This window comes from Hippoglossus hippoglossus, chromosome 19, assembly GCF_009819705.1.
Source record: "Hippoglossus hippoglossus isolate fHipHip1 chromosome 19, fHipHip1.pri, whole genome shotgun sequence".
NCBI lineage: Eukaryota > Metazoa > Chordata > Actinopteri > Pleuronectiformes > Pleuronectidae > Hippoglossus > Hippoglossus hippoglossus.
In genome coordinates, this window is record NC_047169.1 from 10,312,887 (window position 1) to 10,331,936 (window position 19,050).

Consider the following 19,050-nt stretch of genomic DNA (forward strand, 5'->3'; position numbering starts at 1 on the left):
ACATATAAGTACCAGTCAGTGAGAACATAAAGAGATATATTTTGGTTGTAGACTATGTTGCGAACTCTCCACCTCCTCAGTCCATAATATTTCCTCTCGGCCCTATCTGCCGAATCCCTGCGGGTCGTGGGCCTTCTTCGACTCTTCTTTACCGTTCGTTTTGCTGAAGATGTATAACGTGTTGGCCAGGTTGTGGAGCTGGCACGTCCCGAGCTGGCAGCCACCCTGAGGTGTGCGTCGTGGGCGTAACCTCAGCGCCATGCTGTCGATGAGAAATAGGATAGAAGTCAGAGTTGGGCCCTCAAAACATTTGATAAACGCTCAGGAAATAATCAAGATCCAGGAGTTACAGTATAATATGACACATAACACGAGCAGGTCAGTGTTTACAACCACTCGCAGTAGGTTTTTTAAATTTAAATATCCGGTTTCGTACTTGTGTTTCAGTGGATCCAGGCCCAGACGATCGTCCTCTGAATGAAACGGGATGATCTTCATTGCTGGGACATGCTCCTCCCGTGTGTCCTCTGACCTTTTCACCCCTGAAGCCTGGACAGCGTCCCCGGAGAGGACAGTGTCTGCGTCTGACCTGCGGATCCCACAGAATGAGGTATACGACTCAGATTTACGATGATATAAGATGCAGGGAATCTGATCTGTGGGGAAGCTTTTATTTCCTCCCTCCTAAAAGTGTGTTTACTGATGTTGTTCATCACTTACCTCTCAGTCAGTCTAAGTGGTGAGGCAGCAGTCAGAGGCACAGTCAGCAGCAGCAGAACAGTTATCTCCATTCCGCACTGGCCTGTGGCAGACAATCATTTATCCTTTACAGACTTATTCTTAGTTCTTAAAAACTGACTATTAGCCATAAAAACACAGATACATTAAACATCATCCAAAAAATGTAATAAACACATTAATTATGAGCATTAAAGACCTTATCAGATGAGAAATAACACAAATGAAGAATGATACTCACCACCAAGAAAATGTAGAAACCTGCTGTGGCTGTTTGAGTGGACCATCAATCCAGATGTGCAGTTGTAGTGCTTTGCAGATTGCTGAGATGCTCAAACCTGTCTCCTGTCACCTATCTCCACATCTGGTCCTTTATAGTGGGATGGCAGGGTGTGGGGGGGCGTGTCCGTCCCTAGTCTAGACCCACTCCCCCTCATTAATCACCGGCGGTGGCAGTTTTATCTTCTATTTACACGAGCTGCGATACTAACATAAACAACCTTTTTAACATATACGCAGTATTGTACTTATACTCAAAGTGACCTTGTACCTTGTGTGATGTTTACATTGATTCTTATGTTGGCTCTTTGCTCCACCATCAACCCCCCCCCCCCCCCCCCCCCCCCCCCCCCCCACACACACACACACACACACACACACACACACACACACACACACACACACACACACACACACACACACACATCCTCCTCCATCCCTCCTCTCCCTCACTCCACTTGCTGCTGAGCAATTGTTCCAGAAAATCATTCTTTCATTTCCATCACCTGCAGGAAGCCCGGAGGGCCCAAAATAACACTGATTCTCCTCCTGGCGTTTCTTTATCGCTGCTGCTTTTCCTGTGGGTTTTTTCCTTTGAGTCACTTTGGCCGTCAATGTGTTTATTCCTGAAATGTCCTTCATCCCACCCCCCACCCCCCAAATTAAATACAGTGTTTGGAAAACAACTGGTCGATCTTACCCCTCACCTCGAGGATAATATGTTTTGATCAAATTATTGCATATGTTGGTTTATGGCTTTTCTTTTCCCCCTGCTCACAGAAATAAGGAATAATGAGCTTTTCAGGATTGGCACATTTGAACATCTCTTTCAGGAAATTCTCCCATAATTTCTTTATCTTTTTATAAGATAGTAAATCCACGGGGGAGCCGGTGTCACGTTTAATGTTTTCCAGCCTCCACACGGTTTCTCCCAGCCTCTCTCCTTCTCACTAAATCACAACTTCCTCTCTAGAGTCTATTGTGTATTCTTTCCTGTGATGCCATCTGGGAAGCTTGAGTAAAGAGCACTGAGTCATCAGCAGCGTGCATGCACACCACAGCATAAGCAGTCATATGATGAGGAAGCCTCTTGATTTCCCATGATTAAGAACTGATTTCACACGTAGTTTGATGAATAATTTCCTCTGAAATGTTACGACTGGTGTGTAGACGGTCATTACATATTAAGAGCATCACAGCCTCGGGGTGAACCAGTTCCTGTACACCTGCTGCTGCCGGGTTGGAGTAAATTGGTCACTTTGGTCAAAAGCATAAACAGGGAATCATTTTAAAACCCAAGTATAAACTAACTTCTCTCGTCAATAGCTTGGAACAACAGGCACATGTGCAGAGTCAGAATCGGATTTATTGTCTGAGCATGTGAACACATACGAGGAATTTGACTCTGGTTTCACATTGCTCTCACTTACATAAAATAAACATGCAGCTAGGGAGGAGGAGAACAATGAAACTGAACAAATCCGTAAAATGATGGTTAAAAAATACTTCAGAATAAAAAATACATTCATAACTTTTTCTGAGGTGAATTAAAAAAAAAAAAGTCAGTTCTCTGAGGAAGTCTCAGGATCTGTTTTGTTATACTGCAGTGCAATTTAAAAGTAATTATTATCATTAATTAATCTCATTATTGTACGTACATACATCCGTCTGTGCCATTCCCCTGAACACGATATCTCAAGAATGTCAGGAGGGAATTTCCTCAAACTTGGTACAAATATTCATTTGGACTTAAGGATGAACTGATTCGATTTTGGTGGTCAAAGGTCAAAGGTCAAGGTCAATGTGACCTCAAAAGGCAATTTGTTTGTCTTGTGAAGCTGATTTGTCTGGAACGTAATCAAGGAATCCTTTCACATTAGGCACAAACATTCATTTGGGGTCAAGGATTAAGGCACTGGATTTTGGTAGCCAAAGGTCAAGGTCACTGTGAAAGCATATTGTTTGCCTTGTGAATGCAATATCTCTCAAATGCCTTGGAATAGTTATCACTTGGACTCAAAGATAAAGGGATTATGTTCCAACTGTCAAAGGTAAATGTTAAGTGACCTTTATATAAATCTGGAAAAAAGTAGTTAGAAATATGTACACAGAAACTGCACTGGCTGGCGCAGGCATTTGAACGCAGAGCGGAAATTTTAGTTTATTATTATTCTAATAAATAGTGCATTACAGTTTAGTTCCCAAAATGAAGACACATATGATTAAGCACAAAATATGAGGGTGAACTAGACTTGATGAAATGATCTCACATCACATGTACATGTCTTAAACTCCTATTTACAGTACACGCGGACGAGCACAGAGAAACCTTCTCTCTTCTGCAGATGAATGTGAAAACAACCTTGAAGTCAAACTCTGCAAATATGTCACGGGGCAGAGTGAAGATGAGACATTCAAGCGAAGTAATGACAATCGAAACACATGAGGATCCAAGAGGATACCAAATACATGGCAGATTTACTCATTACTTTAGTACAAACAAAGTGTAAAAAGACTATTTATGAATATGAATATATGAAGTTAAAAATAAATAAAAATGAAAATATTTTGATAAATACATTTATTTCACAGCCCTCATACCTTAGATATTTACCATGATATAAAATATATAGATGTAATATCCTCTGGGCTCATCATATGGGATAAAAATATATATGTCACTAATACACAAAGAGATCTACACTGTCCAAAATAGCTTCATCAAAGTGAATTGACCCTGAGAACGTACAGTGGGGAGTTGAGTGAAGGTTACATGCAGTATTGAGTGTCCCAGGTGTTATGACAGCGAGTCACGAGATGAGTCTGGGTCAGGATGATTAAAGTGGACAGTCCTGGATTGCGTAAGTCAGGAACAATGCTTGTTTTTAAAGGTCACCGAGGGTCCTCTGCCCCCTTGTAGCTCCGACTTGTTGATATCCGATTTGTCAAGCGGCCAATTCGTCTTGGAAGGAATATGCGCTTGCTTCCAGAAGAACACTTTGTCAGGACTCCTCTGACTTTTCTCCCGCTCTCGCTGATGTAACGCGCATCCTGTTGTTGTTGCAGGCCCGCGGAACCAGCCGGGCCACTTCAGCCTCTCTGCCCTGTTTCCTCTACCCACTGGGCACGAGAGAGCGCATCCTGCCAGGAAGGCCTGTCTGTCACTCGCACATCATCTTCTCACAGTTTTCAGCTTCTCAGGTCACTCAAGACTCTTCGCCACAAGCGTGTAAAACATCTATTTCAGACAGTAGAAAGGAGGTTAGCTTCGCCGTGAACAAAAACCCTTTACATTTTATAACGAACAGTTACATTGTGCAAGTGATAAATAATCCTCTGAGTGAATTGACTGCAACATAAATGGCTCCATCTTGTTGAAGTAGACACAAACATTATCTTGATAATAAAAAGTGCACAAAATGTAATTCACTGTACATTCTCATTTATGACGGATTTGACTAAATACAAATCCACATGTTTTAAGCTGTAAACTATACGGACGACTCTGCGAACACATTTCCCAGCGATGTTTTTCAAGTCCAGCTTAGAGGAGCTCCTGCGTGGTTACGCAACAGCTAGAGAAGCGACATTAAAACCAAATCTTAATGGTTATTTTAGTGTTTCCTCGGCCATCAACAGCTGTGAGTGAAACAGATAGACACTAGACAGACAGAGAGAGAGAGAGAGAGAGAGTTGTGCAGCGGCAGTCTGGAAAACCTGTAAAAGGTCGCAGGGTCAACACTGAGAGATATAAGCCCAGAGTCCATTAGTGGATTATAACCATAACCACTCCATGGCTACTGCATCTCTCCTGGATTAAAGTGAGAGAGTGTGAGGGAGAGTGTGAGGGAGAGTGAGTGCATGAGGGCGACTGGACAGTGAGGTGACCAAATTCAAATGCTGAACGCTGCACTCTCTGCACATGTGGACCGAGAAACGCAGAGGAACACGCTGAACTGAGGACTTTGGGTCGATTCGAGGTGGTTCTGGCACACGTACGGTACAACACCTGGCTGATAGACAGAACGGACGGAGGTAAGTGTGAACACATACCATGGGAAAGTCTTTCCGGAAACAATCTCAATAATCATCGCCATGTATTCGTCTTTTTATTAGCAATATAACAAAGGTTGAATAGACTGTATATCGATATATTGCTTATGCATTGTACAAAGCACAGTGAGGAGGTATAACACATCATTTATCTGCCTCAGATTTGTGTTTGTCATTCTTTTCAAACTACAACTTTAACTCAGGAGCAAAAATCAGTCTTTAAACTATAATAATAATGTGACATTTCTCATAATAATTATCAATATCGACTGATATGAACACTTTTATCTTGATGTCCATTTTCTGCTGTTTAGAACATATTCAATATGGATAATTGTCGTGTAAAAGATAAAGATTTCAGCTTGCATCAGTCTGGAAACATAAGTGATTAAACCAACGCTGCTGTGATGATGATGTGATGGTATGACGAGTGTTTTACTGAATCATTTCTTCTCTTTAATTTCACCTTTACTTGTATATTCAGTGTATTGCAGCAACATATTCTGCAGATGTGTCTGATAATGGATCAGCTATGTCATCACCATCATCATTGTTGTGTAACTTTAATTTTGTTATGGCCGTGTGTGTGTGTGTGTGTGTGTGTGTGTGTGTGTGTGTGTGTGTGTGTGTGTGTGTGTGTGTGTGTGTGTGTGTGTGTGTGTGTGTGTGTGCGTGCGTGCAGGAACCATGGATGTAGATGTGGAGGGGATTATCCTGTGCATTAAGGAGGGGGATGAGACCGGTGTTCAGACTCACCTGCAGGAGTTCAACAAAGAGGTGACTCCACACAGACACTCACACGTCCTCACGTCTCGACGACACACTGCTGCTTCGTACAGTTGTATATCATGTTTTCATCATCCTCTCTCCCCCCCACAGTACGCCCAGTGCTTCTTCTTCGACGCCGATGAGAGGGACCGGAGGAAAGTACGTCGGTTTACGTGCCTGCGCCTGTTGACTAAGATACAGTCCTGTCCCCTGTCCTCCCGGTGTTCCTTGATTAAACCTCACCTTGTGTTACTCCCCCACCTCATTCGCTGTCATCCCTCCCTCTCCTCCCTCCCCACCCCCCTGTCCCACACAGTCTGTCCGTGATTAGTAATTCTGCTGCATCAGTTGTATCCCTGATCCTCTCTCCTCGCAGGCTCAGGCAGATTGAGCACAGGCCGAGTGATTGAGTGACCAGCGTCCTGACACGTTAATCTATTCATCACAGTCAGCTCGGGCATTTGCAGCCACTGGAAATGGAGACCCCATATTCTAGTTTCTGGGTTTGGAGAAAGTCCTGGAAAATAAGGAATGTGTCAGCCCTGACTTCCCTGAAAGTTTTTGCTTATTAAAAAATGATTTTAGAGCTTAAAAATGTTAGAGGCAGTCCGGAGGAAAAATACAAAAATAATAAAATTGAAAAGTCTGTCTATCCAATTTATTGGAATTCAATGCAGCTGGAATTTTTATATGATTAAATTGAATATAACTGAATGTAATTTGTAATATATTTTAATTCAACTTTAAATTTGTATTGAATACATTTATTTCATTTAATATTTAATTTAAAATATTGAATATTTATTTTAGTTTTTTAAATAATTTAAAAACAGTGAGATTTATCAAATTGATTTTATTTCATGTTCAATTTAAAATTAACAATATGATTTTAATTTAATTAACGTTATTGTTCAAATTTCATTTAACCATATTTTTCATATTTTTTATCCCATCATTTTCTTTTTATACAAACTACATACCAGGCAACTGTGACTCCGGAAGTATAAAGCGAGTCTTCCACTAACCAGACGGTCCCTGGTCCGAATCCGGCTCCTCTAGTGGGCATGCCAGATTGTTCTTGGCCCCTGATGGCTCTGCTCACAGTGTGTGTTGGAAGCATAGTAGCACTGAATGAAGCTGTGTGTGAATGACCTCAGAGAGATGTTGATTATTGTTAAATATGAACTTTTTATATTTTTTCTGTCTTCTGCATTAAAATCGGACCTTCACATCCTAAAGCAAAGAAAACTAGAAGAGGTAAGTGCGACTAGTGTTACTTTGTGATGCTCATTAACCTTAAACTACTTCATTCTATGAAATAAAGTGTGGAACTTATTTATCCTGTGTTTTTCTGCTCCAGTTCAGGAATAATAAAGTGAGGGACTACGCTGATTCTGACTCTGAATGTGATGAGTATGACCAGGAGGATCGAGGCTTCATCCTCAGACAGGTAACAGCCGCCGTCATTTCCTGCTGCACAGACATTGTCAGTTGCTCCTTTGGAGAATGTAGTTTCACTAAACGTCTGCTTCTCTGTTCCTGCAGAATTTAGCTGTTGTCCTCGTGAGGTTTATTAGAACAGGAGTTAAATGTCATCTGCTGAGGGTGTGTTTACGCACCCTGAGGATCCTGTCCAGGGACAAAAAGGTCTTGGGCCCCTTGGTGACCGACAACGCTCTGCTGACTCTGGCCAAACTAGCAGGGCTGACCACAACCGATGCCAGCGATGAAGCCCTCGACCCCGACTCTGATTTCTACGACAACATCATCGCTTCCCTTGCCGAGGCCAAAGTCCTGCACTCCCGTGTCGAGGAGGAGGAAGGCGACGCAGAGGCCGAGGCCAACGACCAGAGCGAAGAGTGCTCGGCCATAGACGAGGACGCCAAGAGTGAAGTCAGCATCGTCAACAGCGGGGACGTGGACAGCGGCAGCTGGATGGGGAGCCACAGGACCAGCATCAACGAGATGCACCAAGGCAGCATCCATCACAAGGTGCTGGAGCGAGGGAGGAAGGACCGCAGAGAGAGCAAAGTGGAGGGGACGGAGGAGGAGGAGGACGGGGAGTCGGGAGAGGAGGCTCTGAGGAAAGAGGCCATGAAGGTGTTGTGTAACGTGGTCTACAACAGCACCTGGGCACAGGAGAGGTTCAGTGCTCTCAGGTGGGCTCACACACACATATGTCCAACATAATACATATATAGTTGTACTATAGGAGTACTACATAGTACTCCTAGTTCTGATCTTACTGACTATTTCAATCATTTTATAATGTTACATTTTATCTTATTTTTACTCTCATTACATTTTTTTATTTCGATATCTGTGCTCTATCGCTGTGTGATCTTCAAATTGCTTTTAAATTGTTTCTTGTTTTTTAAGTTTTAACTGGTTCCTGTGGTTTGCCATCAGGTTTTCCTTTTGGAAAGATGCTCCAATCTGTAAATACGGTTTATTATTATTTCATTACAATATTACCAAGGTCCAACCCACCGAATAAACAGAAATAAGAAATATTAATATGTAAAAAGAATCATAAAATCAAAAACTAGAGCAAAAATAAAAGCCTATGGAATAAATCTGAATTTAAAGCAAAGGAATTAACTAAAACAGCTGGAGGAAAAACAAGGTGAGATTAATAACCTAGATTGCCCGAAGGATCAAATTGAGTTGATAGATTGTTCTGTATTTTATTCCATGTTGCAGGTGCATGATGAGAAACTGGATTTATCAAGCTCCGCAGTGTGATCCAGTCATTTGAGCGTGTTTGATTAAAATACAGCAATGAGGGGATGTAAGGAGGCAAAATACAATAAGGGCGTCATAGGTAAATATTATCTAGTGTGTTTCTCTTCTAATAGAAAGAGATTCTTCAAGAACACGGGTGCTGTTTAGTGAAGCTGGTCACTTTGCATTTCTGCGTCGACTTATAGCTACAACATCAAGCTCTGTTGGCAAATAGCAAAATAACCTGAATCAAACCCTGTTATTCATCCATTCTAACCCCAGGTTTTGATGTGAAACCATCTGAACCAGAGAAACACTTCTTTCAGACTCTAAACTCTGCACCAGCTACACTCACAAAGTTAGAAACCATTTGTAAAAGCAGTGACTTGCCCCAGTATTCACAAACTATGTGATGATCTGTATACGCATTTATCAACGTTTACTGCGTAAGCAACAAGTTCGTGCCCGTTCTCCGAGGCCTGTGAGTTTAGATATAAATAGACAGCACAGGCTTTGACTAATGTGTGCACAGCTCCTCAGAGATAATGTATCATATCCCTTCATTTGGCTTTTGTACAAATCAACATATTTTCCAAAGAACTGTTGTTTTTTTCCCCCCATCAGCCTCCTGAGTGGTCTCATGGAGTGTCTGTCCACCAGCGTCAGCTCCTCATCTCCCTCCAGTGTTCAGTTCTACGAACTACGCCTCATGTTCCTCATCACTGCTCTGCGGCCTGAGCTCAGAACTCAGCTCCAGCAGGTAAGGAAACCCCGCTGGCTGTAAAGCTGGCAGATCATATCCACCGTAACAATCCCCTCCACCGTCACTTTATTCTAATACTGACAGGAACCTCGTCCTGCTCTCCCACTCATCTTTATTTGTCTCCTCCAGGAGGGCGGGCTGCCCGTCCTCACAGCGGCCCTGGAGAGCGGCCTGGAGGTGCAGTGGAAGGAGCAGTACGAGTGTGTGCTGCAGCCGGCGGCAAATCCAATCTCCCTGGAAGCCTCCCAGCGTGTCATAGAGACACTGAAAATCCTCTTTAACATCACCTACAGCAGCCACAGACAGGAGCCCAGCGAGGTCAGTGCACGAGAGGGGTGTGATAAACCTGTCAGGTGGGATGGAAATAAGTAGGAGGAGGAAGAGGAAAGAGACTCTATACAGTCACTCCTGCCTCTCTCTGATGAAGACATGAAATCGACATGTTCTGATGAAGACATAAGATAAAACTCTTCACCGTAGTGGTATTAATTACAATGTCATCACCCCTTTTTTTAACTCCACTTAAAAGAGAGAAATAATCTGCACTCATTGTTTTCTCCTTTCTCAGGATAACGCAGCTCTTTACCGACACCTGGTGGCCATCCTGCGTCTCTGCCTGATGAGGAAGTGCACGCTGTCAAACGACACTGATGAGCTGCAGAGGTGAGCGAGATCCAAGAGGAAGAAGGACAGAAGGGAATTAAATGATAGCAATGAATTTAACTTTATCATTCATGCCATTCCTATTATCTAATCTTTATAGTTTTTATTTAACTTTATTTCAGTTTAAATTGACTGATCACAGCTTTAATACTTATATGGAGTAGTAAGAGAGAAGAGCGCAAACCTCAGCCAAGGCCCAATAGTCCCCTGAATGAAATCAAGCTGCACCAATTTTCACACATATCAGTTTTCGGTATCAAATATCAGTTTCATAAATATTTTCCCAGAGGAAAAAAGGGAAATATTGAAAAATGTGAATGAATATCTCACAATGTTAAAGGAAAATGATAAAAACATTCCTGGATCTGATCTGGATTTGCAGCGAAAATAAATGGGTTCTCTCCTGTTTCATATCACATCCTTCCATTACGTTCAGTGGTAATCCGTCCAGTAGTTTTTGTAATCTTTCTTACAAACAGACAAACAAACAAACAGACCCGGGTGAAGACATAACCTCCCTGGTGGATGTAATCAGTGTATGTTGGCAGTAATTTTACCAGTTACTATAGTTTTGTGTTTACCAGTATTTAATAATACATCGTTTAATTCCTCTCTCCACTGCCACAGTCACACAGTGAACCTGTTGTCAGCGCTGCCCCTCCAGTGTCTCGACGTGTTGCTGGTGGTTCCTCAGGAGCCGGACTCGGAGCAGTGCCTGGGGGTCAACATGGACTGTGTGCACATCCTGCTGACATTCATGGAGAGACGCCTCGAGTCGGTGAGGGCTAAGGTTTTAAAGAGAGAGGGGCTAAGATGTCTGGGCACTTTTGAATTAGTTTTTGCTTTTCGATTTACAATTTAGACTTGTTTGGTCCTCAGGGTGATAAAATCAAAGAGAAGCTGACACCGATCCTCAATCTGCTGACAGAGAGCTGCAGGGCCCACAGAGAAACACGCCACTACATCAGGAAACATGTAATTGCCTCTCCTTCAACTGCCCATTTCCCTCCTCACAATATTTTGATTATATCGGAACGCAGTATTCTTTTTTTAAATATACACAACTGGAATTATAATTTATCTCCATCATTAGATCCTGCCTCCTCTGACGGATGTATCACACCGGCCAGAGGAAGGCTCCACGGTGAAGAATCGTCTGATCCGTCTCATGACTCACCTGGATACAGACGTCAAACACTGTGCTGCCGACTTCCTCTTTGTCCTCTGCAAGGAAAACGGTAAAACAAGACCCGCTCACCACCTCTGCATAAATGAGAGGCATTAAACTAACATGTTTAGGCATAAAAATAAAAAAAAAGACAGCAGATGGTTTTCATCAACTTTCATTTTTGTGTTCTTTGTCTCCACCGTCATCCCCTATCCCCCTCTTCTTCTTCTTCTTCTTCATCTTCCTCTTCTTCTTCCTCCTGCTCCAGTGAGGCGTTTTGTCAAGTACACAGGTTACGGCAACGCAGCGGGCCTGCTGGCCACCAGGGGTCTGCTGTGCGGCCAGGGGCCCAGAAGGTCCAGCTCTGCCGGCCGCTATTCCAGCGACTCCGACTCTGACACTGAGGAGTACCGGCAGGTCAAAGATCGCATCAACCCTGTGACGGGCCGGGTGGAGGTGGAGCATTCGAACCCCATGGAGGGCATGACGGAGGAGGAGAAGGAGGAGGAGGCCAAGACGCTGATCATGCTCTTCAACAAGCTGTCCAGGTCAGTGAAACAGGACAAGACGCTGACTTGAGAAACAGGAGAACTTAAAACTTATTAAATACAATAAGAAAATATCCAATTATGAACTGGATATGATTGGTTGACTACTATACATGTATATCCTTTATTGCACATGTATTAGATATATTCATAGGTATCAACCTGTTTTCTTCCTTTTTATTTCAATTAACCTCTTTATCTAGTTAAAGTTAAAGGAGAAACACAAAACGGTATTTTTAACAATGGTAAAATTCTGAGTTCTTTTTCTGCCTGGTGTTTTGCAGAGGTAACATCATCCAGACAATGGGAGTGGACTCGGAGGGGAAGCTGGTCCCACTGTCCGGCCTGAGGGAGAATTCGCTCACTGAGGAGATGAGGTCTGAGTCAGAGAATGACGGAGAGGCAGAGGAAGGAGAGAAGAACTGAAACATGTCAAATTCCCTCATTCTAATTATTTTCGGTAAATATTCCGTTTCCTCAGTTTGATATGAAAGTAAAGGGTTTAGGGAACTGCATTCAAGAAAGGATGTAAAAATCTATTTTTGATTTTATTTATTTGAGTTAATAAGAATAAGAATTTAGAGCCGTTTTTAAGGTCACAGTGGTTTGAGTCAAGAATTGTATTCTGAATTGACAGTAGGTCATGATAACATGATGAAAATATATAATATTTTAATAAAGTCTTGAAATCTTATTCTTTGTTGTGACGTTTTGTGAGATAAACGTTTTAAAGTTTAGTTTTATTCAGGCTTCTTTATAATGTTGCTTCAGTCAGATGAGCTGAGACCCATAAATAAGTCCGAGTCTGATTCCAGATGTTCTGATCACATCTGTGTTGTCGGTAACTGCGACCGAAACCTTTCTTTCTGTGTGTTTGCGGTTTATTGCTGTAAATATATGGAGGATTAATTCCATTCATAACTGCTTTTATTCATGAAACATTTGCATGAACAATGTAAACAAATTACCAAATGATCATTTCACATTTCAAGGAAATCAAATCACTTTAGAGAAAAAGATTTCTCTACAACAGCACAAAATGAAGCAGGAATGCACTTATTTCAGCACAAACCCATTATTTGCTGAACGCAGCACGAGTCACTGTTAACGTCTGCAGCTGACTGACAGATCTCCTTTCTTTGGCTCATTCTCTTGCAACAAGTTGGAAATGTTATTTTTAAGAAGAAAAACGCTGGACTCAATAATATCCCAGATAAACCGTCCCAGATCCCCGTCAAATCCACCCGGATCATCGTGTCATTATATTATATATGACAGTATCAAAATGTATATAAGTTTAAATGTGCTACAATTATATTCCCCTTCAATATATTTGCTTGAAATCGTCTGTGCATTGACAGCAAACACCATTATTGTTAGCACCGGATCCGTTCCCCTGGCTTCAAGGTGCAGGATGACATGAAAACAAGGGGCAAACAATGCCTTTCTTCAGGCATCACGGAAGTACGTCAGCACATCTCCATCATCTCTTCCAGGGACATCTGCAGCTCCACAGACTGCAGGGAGGAGGCGCCACCATCGACGGCGAGTTTCTTCAGCAGCTCTATTGAAGTCAGCACCACCTGAGAAAGGAGCGGGCGGGGGGGGGGGGGCAGAAATCAGATGACAAGAATGACAAAAGAGGTGCTCGAATGTGACGTAAAGAGTCGGCGGGAGCTCGGGCAATGAGACGTGTCGGGCTGGTTTCTTTAACTTTTTTTTCATTTCTCTGCATGCATAGCAGAAAACGCTTCTACACCTGAGGGATCAGCTGTCACCGCTGGTATTCAGGCTTTTGTTCTCTCTGTGCTATTAATCAATACTGAGACCGAATTGCCTTTTGAGAGGTGCTGCTAACTACAGCTCCCTTGAGTGGGCAATTTTGGGGGTTTGATCACTCATGAAATTTGATGGAGGTACGTGAAGCAAAAAAAAAAAGAAAATCTACCACACCGAGATTCTGCTTTAAGGTCTGTGAGGGTGTTTGAATAATTCAAAGGTTCCCTAACCTCCACTGTGATGAGTTTCTTCTCCGAAGGCCTGTTGCCTGGGTCAGGCCACTTCTCCCCAAGGCAGAAGAACAGGGAGCAGGGGGGGCAGTCGCTCCCATTGATGAAGTCCATAATTCCTAGAGGGATAAGACCAGCCCACTGTGTCAAGCCGACATTTATTCGTGGGTGTGCTACGAAGCTGCATTATGTTTCCTTTCACCCACCTCGCACAAAGTCCTTGAACATGTAGAGTGGCTGCGGCTGCAGTTTAGAGATCTCCTGAGGCTGTTGGTTGCGATCAAACCTGGAGAAGCTCCAAAACGCTTTGACTTCACCCCGTCGCTGGCCGTAGACCACATGGCCGGACACGCCCACATCCAAACCGCCGCCCAGCTTGTCCAGGATGCGTTGGGTCAGTTTGGCTTGAGTTTGATCCGACATGGCTCCGGGACTCGGCAGGAAGACACTGGTCAGGCCGGATTCGTTGTCCAAAACTGTCCCCACGAATTCAGGGCTGATGTGATGACAACATGTATTCATATGGTTATTGAGTATTTGAACAGCAGATCATATGAACAGCACAGCAATAGTTTGACATTTTGGGGAATATGCTTATTTGCTTTATTGCCATGAGTCAGATGAGAAGATCTCACTCTCGTGTCTGTGAGGTAAATATGAATCTACAGCCAGAACAAGTTATCAGCTTCTCGAGCATGAATATTGTATACAGGAGAAGGAAACAGCTTAGACTGTTTCCACCTTTTCAAAAGATAACTGGATATATCCGGTTGCCTTGAGCAGAGGCAGGCTAGCTGTTTCCCCCTGTTTCCAGTCTTTGTGCTAAGCTAAGTACTGTACAGAAACGAGAATTCCCAAAATGTATAAATGTTCCTCTGAGTCAATTTAAGGCTTAAGTGTTGATATCGAGCATCTGTCGGACATTTTGATGAAATCATTACTCTGATGTTACCTGTAGACTAAGCGGATCCCAGCTTCATTCAGGACCTCGTGCTCCATCACCTTCAGCCCTCTGTAGAACACCGACACCCTGAAGTGAGTCTCTGAGGTTTCAGGAAGAGGAGATGTGCATGAGAGCAGGTTCAAAAAATGGCCACCACACCAGGCCATGTAGTTTATGAATGTCATCCTGATAGATATTAATTTGTAATACTATTATAGGAGGAGATTTTTGAGTGATTGTGTGAACCCCACGTTTCATTTGCACAGCGCTGTCTGTCAACTCACTGAAATGATCTCCGTTGTTGGTCTGGTTCATGGTGTGTAGGAACTGCTCTGCCAGCTGCCCATCACAGGCCCCTCCTACAGCTCCCCCCGCTGGATGTGCCGGTTGCTCAGGCAACCCAGTTTCACTGCCCGCACCCTCAAACGTTACTGGATACTGCTGTTGCCCGGGCAACGGGTATCCACCAATCACCACCTGATCCTGCAGCTGCTGTTGCTCGGGAACAGGCTCAAAGCCTGTGGTTCCCTCTGTAGAAAAGTTGGAGAGCATAATAAAAAAAAAAGGTTTCGAGGAAAGTACCTTGTGTTACTCTTCGGTTTCCTGCGCGTACTGCAGCAGCGAAGAGGAAATGATGAGCAGGGCTGATAATTCTACCTGTCTCAGGATCAAGGTGCAGTCCCTTCATACACTCCTGGAGAATATCCTGGTTGATGGTGGACTCTGCTTGAAACATTGATTTATTCAGAAACATCTAAACAGAGATTGCACATTTCTAACTCTCAAATTAATGGCAAGTAAATTAGTAAATCATGCAAATAAAAAAATAGTACTCCTTTACCTGTAAACACAGTATCCTCCGCAAGGTACAGGCAGTCTTCAAAGCACAAGATGTCCTGGCTCTAATCACACACACGCATCTGAATGAGTTCTGATGTAGTTGCATCATTGCACATCATTTAGAGGCACTTACCTCCTGTGTAGGGAAGCCGCACTCCTCAGGCAAAGCAGGGTCCTCTTTGACGAGGGTTCCAGGCGAAGACTTGGAAGAACCTTTGAGGGTGAAAGCAAAGAACTACGCTTACTATCTTTTTATTCTCCTCTAACACACAGCTTTGGTGTTATGTTCCCACAGATGTGAACTGAGTGTGGACAACATAAGAGAACAGAGATGTTCTGATACCATTTCTCTCTTCCCGATACCTGGAGCCTGCGTATCGGACGATTACGAATACTGAACCGATACCACAGTGTTTAACAAACAGAAAACAACTCATATATTGCATTTTAACAGCTGGATGCTACCAGCCCTGTATGCAAGTGGTACAAATACATGCAATCAAATGTCTTACATCATCTAGTTTGGCGGTCGTAACAGAAAAAGAACAAAACTAAATAGGAACACACAACAATAACTTCCTTTAAAGGTTCAGTGTGTAAGATGTAGGTGACAGGGATCTATTGGCAGAAATTGAATATAAAATAATCCTAGTGATGTTTTCACTAGTGTTTTTCATCTAAATTGTAGGAGTTGTTTTTTTCTTTACACTCGAATGGGCCCTTTATATTTAAATACTTTATATCTACATCGGGAGCGGGTCCTCTCTACGGAGAGGACCCGCTCATTTTTTCTTTACAGTAGCCCAAACTGGACAAACACCTTTAAATTGCTATTAAATTCCAACTCCAAATTGCTGATGTTACTCTACCGGAGATCACTTCTTCTTCATTGCTCCAGAAACAGAACTTGCCAGTGAACGTACAGTGCAACCGCTGGTATGGAGCAGCAAAAGAGAAATGATTTCTGGGGAAATAAAACTGGGTGAAACTAACTAACTTTAAAGACATGGTATCGGATCGGTACATTGTCATGTAAACATTTGATTCAGTTATTCTATTAGTAGGTGATTTTTTGTACAGTGCATCACAGGATCAAGTCCCCTTCAACTTGCCTGTTATTCACTACAATAAAAGACCAAATGGTGATTGTCTACGGACGCCCTGGTGGGTCCTCACCTCCTGACGCTGACTCGTCCGGCCAGCGAAACACTTTGTGAGGGTTGGCGGTTTCGTTCTTGCTGTCGCCGACCAATTTAAAGCCTTTTGATCGCAGGGCGCTGCGGAAGTTCCTCTTCCAGACTGAGGCGTCTCCATTAGCCCGGCCATTGCCGCTCACCTCAGCCCAGGCCTAAAGGGAAGTGAGAGGAAGAAGGAGTTGAACTATATGAACAGATAGAGGTCGACTACATGATGGACTATCACTGCCACTGGGTAGAACAACTTTAAAACGTGGTGTATCACTCTCATGTGTGATTCCTGTCTGAGCGTTACCTTAAAGATGAGCACGTCACTGTCGGAGGAGTCCTGTCTCAACTTGTGTTTCCAGGGGACGGAGAACTCTGTCTGTTCCGGGTTCGTCCACTGGACACCAGGATACTTGCGGCTGTCGATCTGCGTTTGCAGCCACGGGATGAGCAGTGGCTTCGAGTGTGCCATTTCTGCAGGAGCAAGTCAAACTGAGAAAACAGAGAGAATTTAATCCATTGAATTGTAGCCACGGATTTAGGTTTAGTTTTATGATTATTGAGGTGATATTATCTATTGAAACTCAAGTGTTCATCAAAATCAACATTCTAGTCTTTTAAGTGTCATTAAGTTTAATACAACAGAGACATTTTGAAGACTGCATATTGTTGTTGGTAGAATTCATAGTGATTTATACAAACAATAATTGTTTAATAGTTTAATAACCTTAGTTATACATATGTATCTATATTCTTGTGTTTATAGTCATTATAATTTTCTAATCCATCTAGAAAGACACGTTTCACCTGCAGAGGGGGCTATTTACTAATTTTTCAACTCAATTCATACAGAAAAGAATTATCATTGGTATCGCATTAGTATCATTAAAGGCGACTAAATAATATTAATTTGATACTTAAACATTGAAATTTCGAATTAACTGTTCATTTAGATTTTAAATAATGATTAAATTTAAGAATAACAATTAAAACTAATTCAGGATTTATGCAAATGTACATTTTTAAATATTATATATACGTTTCTTTTGAACTGACATTACTATACAACATTTACAAAGACTGGGAGCAGGGAAACAGCAGTGAGCACAATTCCTTCACAGTGGCGGAGATTAAATAACCGTACGATAGAAATAATATAAATGAGTTACCATTAAAAGCAAATATCATCATTATTATTAGAATGAAAGATAATTTTCCCCACTCCTTATCATTAAATGATCAAAGATAGAATATCATGATTTCTGCAGAGCTCCTGGTGCAGCTGGGATTTCTGAATCTCTGAATATCAGGAAAGAGGAAGCAGGACAATATGAGGCCTGAGATTCAAATCCAAAAATACTCTGATATGAGTAAATAATGTTTGATAAGAAAAAGTACTAGTAAAGTAAAGTAAAGAGGCATAGAAGGTAGAAGTACTCATTCTAAAGAGGCCAATATCCATATTAGTGCAGCATCAGACTTTTATAATGTTTGGTCTTCACTGTTGATTGTAGGACTATTTGTTCCTTGTTGAGTAGGATACAGTCACAAACAGTAAAGTACAGCAGCTGTCCTCACCTGTAGTTTCTCACCTGAGGTCCTGCCTGGTTCTGTGTCGAGTGTTGAGTTCAGGTACCGGGTTCCTCTGGGGCCAGGAGCCGGACAAGTGATGCACGACAGCAGCTGCAGGTTTGTGATGGCGTCGCAGTAGATGTGAAACACACTGAGGTGCTGGAAGCTGCTGAATCGAAAACACACACACACGCACACTCACACACACAAACGCATCCGCCGCTTCGTGAAGTTTCCTTCACGGGAAACTCCCGACTCTTTCAGTTTCGTTTTCCAGTTGTGACGTCAGCAGAGACCGCTAGGTGGGGCCAAACACACGCGTTTATATCGCTATACTTGTGAGGACATCACGCATTTACAATTACTGCCTGAAACCATTACCCCGAAGTTTGTTCACGATATTGTAAGGTTTTTGTATTATTAAATGTAGAATAATAACAATTATTGTTATTATTATTATAATTATTATTGTTATCATTATTGTTGTTATTATTATTATTACTAGGTCAAAGATTCAACATGCAGAACGTCACCAGACATGTCTCCTATTTGTTTATGTCTTTGTGTTTGTAAAAGAGAGTGTTAAGACCACTTAAAGTCGTAATATTATCAGAAAAAAAGACGCAACCTTATGATAAAGTCACAATTTTATAAGAATTAAGTAATGATATTACAAGAGAAAAAAATCTAGGTCAGGAACTTTTTACTGCTTATTTGATTTTTTAAGAATTTTTATTTTCATAATGTTATGACTTTTTCTCATTAACTTAAGACCTAATTCTCATCTTATGACATTTT

At 42.2% G+C, this 19,050-nt stretch overlaps 2 protein-coding genes across 5 annotated transcripts; one reads left to right on the top strand and one right to left on the bottom strand.

Annotated features, from left to right (window-relative positions):
* Nucleotides 1-489: 489 nt before the first annotated feature.
* On the top strand, nt 490-12,392 carry LOC117753312 (synembryn-A). Of its 3 annotated transcripts, XM_034571310.1 has the most exons (15): nt 490-610; nt 4,084-5,052; nt 5,753-5,847; nt 5,950-5,997; nt 7,078-7,095; nt 7,199-7,288; nt 7,384-7,997; nt 9,187-9,322; nt 9,455-9,643; nt 9,894-9,988; nt 10,616-10,766; nt 10,868-10,963; nt 11,082-11,226; nt 11,425-11,704; nt 11,989-12,392. In XM_034571310.1, exons 3-15 carry the CDS (start codon nt 5,758-5,760, stop codon nt 12,128-12,130), a joined length of 2,094 nt encoding a protein of 697 aa, XP_034427201.1. In that variant the 5' UTR covers nt 490-610; nt 4,084-5,052; nt 5,753-5,757; the 3' UTR covers nt 12,131-12,392. The 3 variants fall into 3 exon arrangements, with proteins under 3 accessions (XP_034427201.1, XP_034427199.1, XP_034427200.1); XM_034571308.1 differs by lacking the exons at nt 490-610; nt 4,084-5,052 and adding an exon at nt 5,344-5,674 and having other exon boundaries at nt 5,743-5,847; XM_034571309.1 differs by lacking the exons at nt 490-610; nt 4,084-5,052 and adding an exon at nt 5,344-5,668 and having other exon boundaries at nt 5,743-5,847.
* Nucleotides 12,393-12,594: 202 nt separating this feature from the next.
* Nucleotides 12,595-18,367, bottom strand: irf3 (interferon regulatory factor 3). 2 transcript variants are annotated; one of them, XM_034571321.1, is made up of 11 exons: nt 18,273-18,367; nt 16,988-17,172; nt 16,673-16,844; nt 15,630-15,709; nt 15,498-15,558; nt 15,314-15,379; nt 14,941-15,186; nt 14,666-14,756; nt 13,920-14,209; nt 13,714-13,832; nt 12,595-13,287 (listed from the first exon to the last, which is right to left on the bottom strand). In XM_034571321.1, the coding sequence occupies exons 2-11, from the start codon at nt 17,150-17,152 to the stop codon at nt 13,174-13,176; spliced, it is 1,404 nt and encodes a 467-aa protein (XP_034427212.1). In that variant the 5' UTR covers nt 17,153-17,172; nt 18,273-18,367; the 3' UTR covers nt 12,595-13,173. The 2 variants fall into 2 exon arrangements, with proteins under 2 accessions (XP_034427212.1, XP_034427211.1); XM_034571320.1 differs by having other exon boundaries at nt 18,259-18,367.
* Nucleotides 18,368-19,050: the final 683 nt, after the last annotated feature.